The sequence below is a fragment of the Typopeltis vanoorti genome, chromosome 10, assembly GCF_054136105.1.
Source record: "Typopeltis vanoorti isolate ZY-2024b chromosome 10, IOZ_Tvanoo_1.0, whole genome shotgun sequence".
In the NCBI taxonomy this organism is placed as follows: domain Eukaryota; kingdom Metazoa; phylum Arthropoda; class Arachnida; order Uropygi; family Thelyphonidae; genus Typopeltis; species Typopeltis vanoorti.
Window position 1 is genome coordinate 60,614,109 of NC_143558.1, and position 13,297 is coordinate 60,627,405.

At 35.4% G+C, this 13,297-nt stretch overlaps 1 protein-coding gene across 5 annotated transcripts in view; it reads left to right on the top strand.

The window, feature by feature from the left end:
- Positions 1-13,297, top strand: part of LOC150102448 (dehydrogenase/reductase SDR family member 7-like) — a 149,545-nt gene that overhangs the window by 55,489 nt on the left and 80,759 nt on the right. For all 5 annotated transcript variants that reach the window (XM_090399697.1, XM_090399698.1, XM_090399694.1 and 2 more), the window contains exon 3: positions 10,593-10,699. In XM_090399697.1, coding sequence (XP_090255823.1) covers positions 10,593-10,699 — 107 coding nt within the window. The remainder of the gene's footprint in view (positions 1-10,592; positions 10,700-13,297) is intronic.

A 13,297-nucleotide genomic window follows, 5' to 3' on the forward strand; every position in this document is an offset into this window, starting at 1 on the left:
TTTATCATTTTACTGAGTATTTTATACTGTTGTGTATTTTTCTTTTTTTGTCTTTCATTCATAAGTTCTAATATTGATTCTGTCATCCAGGGTTTTTTCATTGTATTTAATTTTTGGAATAATCTCGTTGGCTGTCTCATATATTGCACTTCTAAATTTTAACCATTTTTTTTTCAATGTTCCTCTGTGTTTCTAAGTATATTATCTTCTGTTTTGTATCCTTCATGATCTAATTTTTTTCCTAATTTCTAAGTTAAACACATTTATGTTGTCAGGTATTCAAGTCTTTCAGTATCATTGTTTTTAGAAATGCTTTTTAGTTTAATCTTTAAAGTAGACACAACAGGATTATGGTCTGAACCTATATCAGCACCTGGTTATGTTTTGATGTTGGTTATATTATTTTTGTATCTATTATTTATCATTATAAAATCTATTTAATTTCTTATAACAGTTATCAGGGTTTGTCCAAGTATGTCCAAGATGATCATTTCATCAGAGGATATAATTGTTAGAGGGGTTTCACATTTTCCTCCAGTTGGTGAAAGTGATCATGAAGTAATCACCTGTGTTCTGACTAGTCATATGCAGAATTTTGTGAGGAAAGGATATATGTGGAATTATAAGGCTGGTGATTATGACAAGCTTAGGAGACAACTTCGAGCTATAACATGGAACTAGGAGTTAAGCGGTAAGGAAATAAATGCTGCATGGGAACTTACAAAGAAATACACAACAGCATCAATGTATAAATGTATCGCAAAGGCTGAATAAGATTGGTGTAAAATGGATGAATGTGGAGCTTAAGCATGAAATCTAGAAAAAGAAAGTCCTTTGAAGGAAGTACAAGATGAATAAAGGTAATCAGTCACATGAAGAATGTAAAGAACAAGCCAGGAGAGTGACTCAGATAGTAAGGAAAACAAAAGTAGAGTATGAGCAGAAATTGGCAAATAAGGCTAAGAAAAACCCTAGAGTTTTTTAGATATGTGGCGAGCAGAAGGAAGATTGATCATGGAAAGATGAAGTTAAGGGATGAAAGTGGTAGAATGGTAACTGCTGCAGAAGTCATTGTTGGAGTATTCAGTGATCAATTTATAAGTGTGTTTCATCCTGTTTTGCAACAGCACAGGTTCCAAGGGAGTGGAAGGGGGTAAAGTTGTTCCACTGCATAAAGGTGGTGATAGGGCTGTAGCTTCAAATTATAGGCCAGTCTGTATATCTAGAGTTGTGGTGAAGGTCCTGGAGTGATTAGTGAGAAATGGGTTGAAAAAGTAGTATTCACTGTGGTTATCAGCATGGGTTTGTTAAGGGGGAGATCATGTTTCACTAACTTACTTATGTACTATAACAAGGTGACAAATAACTTGGACAGAGGAGATGCATATACAGTAGTGTACTTGGCTGTTAGATAGGTATCAGAAATTTGCATATGTGGGTGCAGTATCTCGAAAGAGAAAGGTCACCAGTGGTTTTTCCCCAGGGGAGTCAGTTTTGGGGCCATTGTTGTTCAAATTGTATGTTAATGATATTGGCTTGGGTTTAACTAGTGATATCCAGCTGTTTGCAGAAGATGCAAAACTGGGGGAGAGCAATGCACAATCAGGCTGATGTTAATTCCTTACAAGAGGACTTGAATAGATTGCATGAATGGGCAGGTAAGTAAAACTATCAGTTCAATGTTGCCAAGAGTAAGGTTTTGAGATTCGGTAAGCAACGATGGGATGCCAAGTATACACTTGGTGTGGAAACTTTAACAGAAGTAGAGGAGATGAAAGATCTAGGAGTGATGTGAACAAGGACCTGAAATTCAGGGGCCACATTGCACTGTGAAGACATCACATTGAATAATGGCAATGATGCGGATTACCCGGACATGCAGAAATAGGTTATGATTCCATTGTATAAGGCCTTGATCAGGCCCTCATATGGATTGTGCACAGATTTGGTCGCCAGGTTTTGATGATGACAAGGATATGTTGGAAAGGGTACAAAGAAGATTCTTTGGAATGCGGAGTATGAGGACAGATTGAGGGAATGTAAGTTGCAGAGACTCGTGAATAGGAGTAAGATATGATTGAGACATATAAGCTGGTCAGGGGTTGTTATCAGGTAGACATGGAAGAGATTTTTCATAGAATGGGAGAGAGGAGTAGACTAAGAGGCCATTGCTGGAAACCGTATAAGGAGAGTGTGAGCAAATGAGTGAGAAGCAGGTTCTTTGCATGGAGAGTGGTTGGTGAGTGGAATGCATTGCCTGAGTGTGTTGTGGATGTGGACACATTGAATCAGTTTAAGATGCAGTTGGATGAGCATTGTATGCAGGGGTGAATTCTCCATGCTTGGTGCGCAAACTCATTACTTGAGAAAGAAGTAATATTTATTTGTTAATAAATGCATGCATTTATTAGCATTCCATTTAGGCTTTTATTTTTGTAGACATAAGACGTCTTAAACTTACGCGGCAATAATTGAGCTTTGCATTGTGTATCGAAAGGCCGATGCTTGCTCATCTAGTCAAAGCTACCTTGGCTTGCTCGGTTGTGGGAGCTTCTAGGTCCTCACTACAGCACTGTGATTTCATGTGTGTGCATAGCCATTTCCACTTCCTTCATATCGTCTCACTCTGTTGCTTAAACATACACAGTCAAAGTAACTCTAGCCAGTGAGCTTCAGCCAGCCTTTACAAGTGTGCTTATTGCTTGGGAAAATTAAGTTACAACTAACTTTTTATTACGATGTTATTGACCAGTTCATAAAGAAGAACCGTAGGGTAGAATTTGGATTCAAGTAGGTCAGCTAAATCGAAAAAGATAGAATATCATTTGTAAAATAAATGTTGTATTTCTATGAATAAATGTACGTAAATTTCTAAATATGTAATTTTAAATGGTCAGTATTCATTATTCTGCTAATCAGACTTCAATCATACCTCTCACTCCCTGAATTATAAGAGCAAGCATCAATTTCAAGACCAGCATTCGCCCCTGATTGTATGCAATAGCGAGCACCTCCCATGATGAGTCTCTGACTCCATGGAGGTCAGATGTTGATAATGATAATAATATAGTCTGCACTTTGGATGTTGAAAGAATATTCATTATGCATTGGTTGTTTTGAATGCAGAATTCTTTCAATCTGTCACCGCTTTCATTTCTTTCGCCCAATCCAAATTTTCCATCAACCGGATTTTTTTCCTTCTCTAACCTTTGCATTCACGTCACCCATCACTATGAGTATCTCATTTGATTTAACATATTCTAAATATTTTTGTAAGTTGTTATAAAAATCTTCTATTTCTTCTTGTGAGTCATCATAGGGGAGTAAACCTGAATGATTATGATGTTAAAAGGCTTTGAAACTAATTTAATAAGTGTCATTCTTTCATTTATGGGCCACAGTCCCATTACAGATTTAAAGATGCCTTTCTTAATCATGAAACCTACTCTATGTTCATGCTTCTTTCCACCAGAATATACAAATGTAAGCTATCTTTTTCTAGTTTTCCCATGTTAGGCCAACATGTTTCACTAATTCCCATCACATCAACTTTAAGTCTTTTCATTTCCTGTATAAGATTGTCAAAATTCCCTATCTTATATGATGTTCTCAATTTTCAAGACTTTGTTTCTTGTTTTCAAACGTTGGTTATACAGGGTGTTCGGGATAAATTTGACAGTTTCGTAAGGAAAAAGAAAATCTTCTTTGTATCTATTAAATTTAATGAATTGACAAAAAAACATTACAGGCAGAGTTAATTACAATACTATCAACAAGATTTACTCAAAATAACCACCATTAGCATCGATCACAGCTTCAATTCTGCTTCGGAACCTCGAACAAGCTGATGCTACAGTCTCCCTGGGAAGGGCCGCAAAAACTGTTTTAATTTTATCCATTAACTGGGCTTTTGTATTACTGGAAGTGCGATTGGTGTCTTTTTCAACTGCGCCCCATACAAAATAATCCATGGGGTTAAGGTCTGGGGAGTTTGGAGGCCAAACATTTGGACTGGTGAAGTCGTAGAAATTTTCAGACAACCATTTTTGACTTTTCCCAGAGGTGTGGCAAGGGGCCGAATCCTGCTGCCATACATACGGCCTACCATTGGCTACCCTTGTCATCCAGGGCTTGACTACAGTTAGCAACTCCACGAACAAAGCCCGAATTCCAATGCCAGGGTTCTTCAACACCTGTTCCTGCAGATTTGCGAGGAATTCTGCTGTACGAACGCAATCAGATCGTCTGCTAGGGATCTTTCTTCTTGCTACATCCTCGTAGTCACCATTGCAAGTCTCTAGTTCATGCCTGATTGTTTTTACTGTATTCAGGGAGCATTGGGCAGCAGTCGTAATATCCTTATTTTGATGGCGGGCACGAATCATCATGATACAAGTTATTCTCTTCCATGATTCAGGTGGGTTCCAGCTATCCATCCTTTCTGACATCTTGTATATGAATGAAGAAGGGTCCAAACTTTTAAATGAAGAGAAGTGTGTGTTAATACATGTAACTTACGGAAAAATATAATTAATTATAAATATGTCAAATTTATCCCGAACACCCTGTATTATTTAACCGGCATCTGATATTCCTCAGAATATCAGATGCCAACCTTCCGTTTGGATTTAAGTTGACATCATCATGGAGTGCATTTGCAGTGCTCGTTTTATTCATTGTTTCAGTTCCCTTCTTCCCTGTAATTATTTACAGCTTGGGACGTTGCAGGGGTTCCAACTTCCAAAGCAGAGCTTGTAAGATATTTCCATTTCTCCATGGTCAACATAGGATAGTAACATGATGAGGCCCTGATCTCTTTCGTGTCTGCAATAGCCAGCTAACTTGGCTCAAACTACCAGCTGTTGATCTGTGTTCAGATTCTTCTACTTGCCAGTTGTTTCACATTGCCATTAATATATGAATTCTCCTTCCAATGATGAAATAGATGTCATTGCAGTCCTAGTATCTTTGCCAGATAGTACTACAATTTTCATTAACACTATGATTGTGGCACAAGATGAATTTGAATTAGAAAACCCTCGATTTACTGTATAACATTGCCAAAGTAAACGTTAATTTAAGAAATTATTTAAAGAGGGATAAACTAACTGCAGTGAGCGAACTAACAAAGATATTCAATAAAATGAAAAATGAAACAAAAGTATCAAAAGAAAGCATCATATTAACTACAGCCTACTAAACCAAGCAAGTGCAGACTAATTTAGCTCAGTCTACTCAGCTATACTCACAAGTCTTTAAAAAAAATACTAACAACAAAGATGAATCTGAAAACAATCCTGCTGTAAATTAATAAAACCGATAGCTCAACTTAACAGCAAAGAAAAACCAAAAAATCATAAAAGAAAAAATAGACACACGAAAAATCAAAATCGGAATCACAAAAATGAAAAGTGTTAATAACGGAGCAGTCTTAATTGAATCCACTAAAAAGACTGATATTGACTTACTACATGACGAAATATCTAAGGAATGCAAAGACACATTAGTAGTATTATAAATCCCAGTAAGAAATATCTTCCAAGGCTAATTATATATGATATTCCCAGCGAAACTGATACTAACAATGCAATTGATTCACTATGCTTGCAGAATGAAGAACCCTTCAGGCAGGATACAAAGATGACACACAAAAATTCATCATGCCAAATAAAAAAAAAAATGACCAAGAGAAACTTAATTATTGAAGTTCGATCCATTGATGAGGACAAAATTTGCTGAAAACTGATGCATTCTTCTGAGATGCTTTAACTGCAATAATTTCCACCCATACACAAAACTGTTGGGGGGGGGGGGGAACCCTCCATTCTGTTCTAAAGAATGCCAATTAAGTGAGTGCTCATGAAATGAGTCTGAGATGAACTGTATAAATTACCAAAATCATAACAAGCATATCAAAACCAAAAATGACTGCAAACACATGGCACTAAGCAAAGACTGCCTGACATACAACTACTACAGATAGCTCAAAATTTAAAACATAGAAAACAGTAATAAAGGTTAGCAGAAAACAGCACCACTTTGTTGGCTCGCCTACAAATAAATCTTCACACCTTCACACTCTATCAAGGCTGTAAATAGAGTGTGAAGATTTATTTGTAGGCAAGCCAGGGAAGTGGTGCTGTTTTTAAACAATAGGATATTATTGTCCCTTAGTATGTGTAGGGAATTTGATGCTAAAAACACTTCCAGATTTATACCTCTACTGTTTGGACTCTCATTAAACTGAATGGGCATTGCTATCCATTATTGAAATTATTTACCGTGGAATTTAAAATTTTGGTGTGACTAGACTATCATAGTGACATAAAATATAACTTAGAAAAAATGAGCAACATTGTGAATTTTACCATCAATAATGGCCTAATTCTTGGAATGGATAACAATGCCCATTCAGTTTAATGATTTAATGAGAGTACAAACAGAGGTATAAATCTGGAAGTGTTTTTAGTATCAAATTCCCTACACATACTAAGTGATGACAGTAATACCCCATTGTTTGAAAATACCAGAAGAAGCAGTTTCATTGATCTGACAATAGCAAATGATACTATTTTACTCTGGATTTCTGAATGGAGATGCGAGAAAGAGGAGAAGCTGTTATGATCATCGTATATTAAGTTTCATCATCAATAACAAAAAGTTAAACAGAATACACGAGACAAACCACCACAGTAACTTCAAGTTCACTAACAAACCAGTTTAGACACATTTGCAAAAGCATTGAAAAGAGAATTAGTACCCCTAATCTCAGAGCATCACTTCACTGAGACCAACGAACAACAGCTTAGCTTAAACAAGAACTTTGCCATTTGGGCATCAGCACAAGCTGATATATACTTCCCTATTCCTACACATACTAAGTGACGACAGTAATATCCCATTGTTTGAAAATACCAGAGGAAGCAGTTTCATTGATCTGACAATAGCAAATGATACTATTTTACTCTGGATTTCTGAACGAAGATGCGAGAAAGAGGAGAAGCTGTTCTGATCATCATATATTAAGTTTCATCATCAATAACAAAAAGTTAAACAGAATACACGAGACAAACCACCACAGTAACTTCAAGTTCACTAACAAACCAGTTTAGACACATTTGCAAAAGCATTGAAAAGAGAATTAGTACCCCTAATCTCAGAGCATCACCTCACTGAGACCAGCGAATAACAGCTTAGCTTAAACAAGAACTTTGCCATTTGGGCATCAGCACAAGCTGATATATACTTCCCTATTTCTACACTTTGAGATCTGATTCTAAAACCAAACACTCAGAACAACCAAGAAACTAAACATCGATGGCAGAAAATCAGTACCTTGGTGGAACAATGAACTAATAGTTCTAAAAAACATGTAAATGCACTCAGACAGCTATATTAAAGAACCTACAACAATCAAGATGTAAGATAGAGCAGATGACAGAACTACTATAAAGCCAAATACAGCTATCAGTCCAAAATTACAAACATGAAAACAAATGCATGGAAAAAATTCTGGAACTACAAATCTTTGGAACTGTATATATAAATTAGCAGCAAACAAGAATAACTCAACATCTATATTATGAACTATTTAGAAAACAGATGGGTCTTACACCAAAAACTCAGCAGAAACTGCAGCAGTAATGATAAAGAAGTTTATTCATGATGACAACAAATCAACAGATGAAGAAATCCACAAAACTTACAGACATAGACACTCACTGGCCTGGTTGGCCGAGTGGTTAGCGTATCCACTCTCCAGCCAAGAGGCTGCAGGTTCAAATCCTCCCATAGGCATAGATGTTTGTGATTGTCTGCGAAAATACTAGTAGTGGTGGGCAGTAGATGCCATTGGTGTAGTTGTGGTTGTTGTAGTTGGTGGACTGAGTGGTAGAGAGACAGAGAGTTGTAGAGTAGGTACCATCCCTCGATGAGTCTATGGACTCCCTGGAGGTGTCAAATAATAATAAAAAATTGTTTCTAATGAAATCAAATCAATATTAAGATCAATGGATCGAAGAAGAATGACCAGCAACATGCTCCTAAGAGCATTTGTTAATTCCCTAAATTCCTAACAACAGTTTACAATGAATGTCTAAAGAGAGGGTGAATTCCTTTATTATGGAAATGCTACAAAATTATACCCATAATCAACCAGGAAAAGAAACATCTGATGAAATTAGCAAATACAGACCAATTACTCTCATAATTGTTACTGGTTAGTTACTAGAAAAACTTGTGATAAACTGAATAATGCTCTTTGTTTATCCAAGAGACTTATTAAGCAGCAATCAGTATGCATTTACACCTCAATCAAGGTATATGTAATTATGGAGGTTAAAGAATTCACAGAAGACAGTCTAGAACAATAAATTAAAAAAAAAAAAACATACTATGGATCTCACTCAATGTACAAGGAGCCTTCGATGCTACGTGGTGGCCAGCCATAATTAATCAATTAAGAGATTTCAAAATGTCTAAAAACATACTCTACCTTACAAAAAATTATTTTACAGACAGACGAACAACCATGACATTGAAAGCCACAGTGGTAATGAAAGAAGTCAAATGAGGCTTGTCTGCAAGATTCATGCTGTAGACCAGGTTTCTGAAGCATCCAGTACAACTCGTTATTAAGACTTCCTTTCACTTCTGAAACAGAAGTCATAGCTTTCACTGATGATGATAATGATTCTGGGACATGGCAGCTTACAATTAGAAGTAACAGCCAATGAAGAACTCTTAAAAATTTCAGAGTGGACTTGTGAGAAGAAAGTTGCCTTCAATAGCATGAAGTCTAAAGCGCTCCACATCTCATGCAAAAAACCAGAACAACCCGGAATTAGGCCAACAAGCACTGAAAACAATATATACTGGAGCTATACTACCACTGATATCTTATGCCACACCTGCTTGGAAATATGCACTAAAATCTAAGAAAAATCAACAAAAGTTAAACAGAGTTCAATGCCTTAAAGCTATACGAATGATTAAAGGATACAGGACAATATCTTTCGAGGCAGCTTACATTATTCCTGGTCTAACACCAGTCTGCCTGAAAATGCAAGAATTCTTTATATATGAAGTTACTTCTGGAAGATATAACAGAAATGCCAATATTGATCCAAATTGAGAAGGAAAATGCTGAAAGTGACTATTTCCATATATATACACTGAGAGGAGCAGAACTGAAGGAAACATCAGTTGTTCTTTCATTATATATTACAGAGAGTCCATTATACAAAAAAAATATGCTGCTCTAGACTGCATTCCCTCTGTTCCAACAACCAAGCAGAAAAACTTGCTATAGTTTATTCACTTACATATCTCCAGGAATTAGAATTCAACACCTGTCATCAAAAGACAGCAGCAATTTACAGTGACAGTAGAAGCACTATAGATCGCATAAAAGCCAGAACAACCATCTAGCGTTAATAGAACAGACAAAAAATCTGTGTGAAATCTCACTTTAGAGGGATGAGAAATCAAGTTCTGCTGGGTGAGGGTGCATACTGGGGCGGCAGGAAATGAGAGTGTGGATCAGCTGGCTAAAGAAGCGGCTATAAGCGAACAGTTAGAAACAAGTTACCAAAGTACTCAAAATCTGTTATAAAAACACTTGCAGGAGAAATAAGCCTAAACTTGTGGGAAGAAGAATGGAAAGCATCTAAAAACAGATCAACAACAAAAGAATTCTTGTCAAATATCACACCATCTCTCCAGGTTAAACCACACTACTAATGAGACATGAAAAATTAAGACAGTATCTACACAGATTTCATATCCTGGAATTACCATCAAGCATTTGTTATCTACACTTGAAACAGCCTGTCAATCACTTACTTTATGACTGTCATCTACTGGACTCCATCCAGGTGCTCCTAATACAACACATCATCACTTCTGGAGACGAGTGGCTAGTGTCAAAACAGAGACTTATCCAAAAGTATTACTCAGAATGATTTTATTTTGCCAATGAGATCAACTCCCAGTGTAAATATACATAGATATAAAAATATAAATATGGATGTAAATGTAGGACTACGTACATATAGATGTAAAAATATAAATATGAATATTGATACAAAAATATAAATATAAATGTTATTCAATAATTGGAAGCTACATGTAACATATGCATTATATGCAATGGAGCATATATCAAATAAATTACCTCCTGGTAGGGTTACTATTGGGGTGGGAGTAAACAAAAACATTTTTGGAAGGACTCATTGTCATTACACTGCATTATTGGCTAGAGATAGAAATACACTAGATTAGACTTTGTGAGTTGTGTGTGTAACATTCAGATCATTAAATTTTTTTAAAAGCTTTCTTTATAGCTTCTACCATATTATATGCATCTTTGCTTCTTGAAGAAATGTGTGGGGAAAGTGAACGATGGTGAAAGCAGTATGGAGACCATAATTTGTTCATTCTTTAAGTGGAGATAGATCTATGAAACCTATATATATATAGCTTACCCTTATCTTATCTGGTATACTTTTTAACAGATATTCATTATAATAATTTGATAAATATAAAGAGCATTAACTCATATTAAAAAAAAAAAAATTTATATTTATATCCAGTGCATGGGCCTTTAAAGGATGATGATATTCTGCTTATTCCTTTCAACATAAATAATTTTGATGTTCATGAAATATGTGTTAAGAAAGCTTGTGATCATTTTGGAACAGTAAGTATTTATAATTTTATTACTAATATTGAATTTTCTTTGTCTTGTCTTGTAAGATGTCATCTCCTTCCAGGAGGTTGACTATCATGGACTTCCACCATGTACGGTTTTGTGCTTCTCTTTTGCATTCTTCATAGGGCAAAAAAGATCCAGTCCTTAATATTTTCCATCCAATCTGTTCTTTGTCTTCCTCCTCTTATTTTTCCTTGTATCATTCCTTCTAGAAGTGTTTTTTGTAGGGATTCATGCCTTAGTATGTGACCAAGGTAGGTGGTTTTCCTTGTCTTAATGGTTTTCAACAGATTCCTATCTTCCCCAATCATCTCTAATATTTCTAAATTAGTTTTTTTGGCAGTCCATGGGACTCTAAGAATTCTTCTGAGGATCCACATCTCAAAGACTTTTAGTTTATTTTCACAATATTTTGATATTGTCCAGGTTTCTGCTCCATTTAGCAGTGTTGACCATTGACCATTAGCATTTGGACAGCTTAATTCTTGTTTTTGTGTGAATTTCCCTTGAGGTTAGAATGTTTTTCATGCTAATGAAGGTTGATCTGGCAATTTCTATTCTTCTTAACATTTCCTTATCACACTTTCCATTTTTTGTAATTAGTTGACCCAAATATATATAACTCTCTACTTGACCTAAAGTATTTTCTGTGATCTTAATATTTATATTGGGTATTTTCCCTTTTTCTCTTGTTACCAGCATGGTTTTGGTTTTTTTGAAGTTGAAATTAAGTCCATATTTTTCACTTAGCTTCAGTGTCTCTTCTAGTAGGTTTTAAAGATATTTTTTATTTTCAGCTGGCAGTACTGTATCATCTGCATATCTTATATTGTTTATATTCCTGACTCCTTTAAATTCTTCTAATTGCTGGAAGATATTTTCAGTATAGAGATTAAACAATATAGGAGAAAGAACACAGCCTTGTCTGACACCCTTCTTTACTGGGAATTCCTCTGAGATTTCTCCTGATATTTTTATATAGATTTATCAGTAATCTGATATCATCTACTCCTAAATTTCTGATGCATTTGATTAGTTGTTCATGTTGTCTATTGTCAAAGGCCTTTGTGTAGTCAATAAAATATAAGTAGACTTCTTTCTGCTTCTCCAGATATCTTTCTATAATAGTTCTAATGTTGAAGAGTCCTTCTCTAGTCCCTTTATTTTCCTGAAAATTAGATTGTGTTTCATTAATTTCCATTTTGATTTTATTTATTTTTTTCTAGGATGATATATAACATAACTTTTCCTATCAGACTGATTGTTCTGTACTCTTCACATTTGATTGTCTTCGATTTTTTAGGTATTGGTAGGAATGTTGAGTGCTTCAAATCTTTTGGTAGGTGTCTAGTTTCGTATATATTTTGTTACATATGTCAGTCAGTGATCTTATAGCCTTATCATCTAAAGTATTTAGATATTCTGCAATATTCCATCCATTCCTGGAGCTTTTCCTGGGTCTCAGTTTCCTAATGGCATTTATTACTTCCCAGGTAAGAATAGTAGTAATTTTTCTTCTTGCATTGGCTTATCTATTCTATCATGATTGTAGAGTTCCTTTGAATACTCTACCCATCTATCCCTTATTTTGTCTTTCTCCATTAGGATGTTTCCACTGATATCTTCAATGCAATGAGAGCCTACCCTTTTGCAAGATTTTCTAGTTAGCTCCCTAACTTTTTCATGAAGTTCTCTGGTTTTGTGCTTTTTGTCCAGAAGTTTAATTTCCTTGCATTTGTTGTTGAGCCATAGTTCTTTTGCAATCCTACATTCTTTCCTGATCTCCTTGTTTAAGTTCTTGTATTCAGGATGATTTTTCTTTAGTCTTGTGTAATTTAGATATTGAGCCTAATTATAATATATGTCTATATGATTGACATATATATATATTACATATGAGATATATGACATATAAATATATGATCAGAAGTAAGAGATGAAGAGTGGTATAAGATCAGGAGAGTGGTATTGAAGAGACAAGTGCTTTGCAGTGGAAACAGTAGTAGTATGAGAGATGAAGGGAGAATGGGAACAGGAAGAGAGATCAAGAGGGAATGAGGAAATGGGGGGGATCACAATGAAGTGGCTTGTGTAGGGTTGGGTTATAGACCTAATAGTGAACTGCTGTGTTTATTTATAAATGCTAGAAGTATCAGAAATAAGGGAGATGAAATGGTTTCCACTGAATTTATTCGCCCCAAAATCAGAGTAATTGAAACATGGTTGAATGAAGTGATATCCTAATGGATCAAGATGTTCATTCTGAATTACTCTGTTTGTAAGAGAAGTGGAGATATAAATTTGATCAAGCTGAGAACCAATACTGTATACAGTCTTGTAACTATAAACCTGGAAATTATTGTTATATGTCTCCTAGTTGAGCATTGTCAAGATATACTCTTGTACATATCTTGCTTTTCCATTTTTGATGTTATCTTCCATTTAGTCTAATGTTGGGTTTTTAGTACAGTTTGAGTCTCTGGCTCTGCTGTGATATGGCTTCAATTCCTGGAAGAATCATTGTCTAAATGTTTTGTCAAATGGAGTACATATGTTTATAAACCTTATTACACATCCAAGGTATTT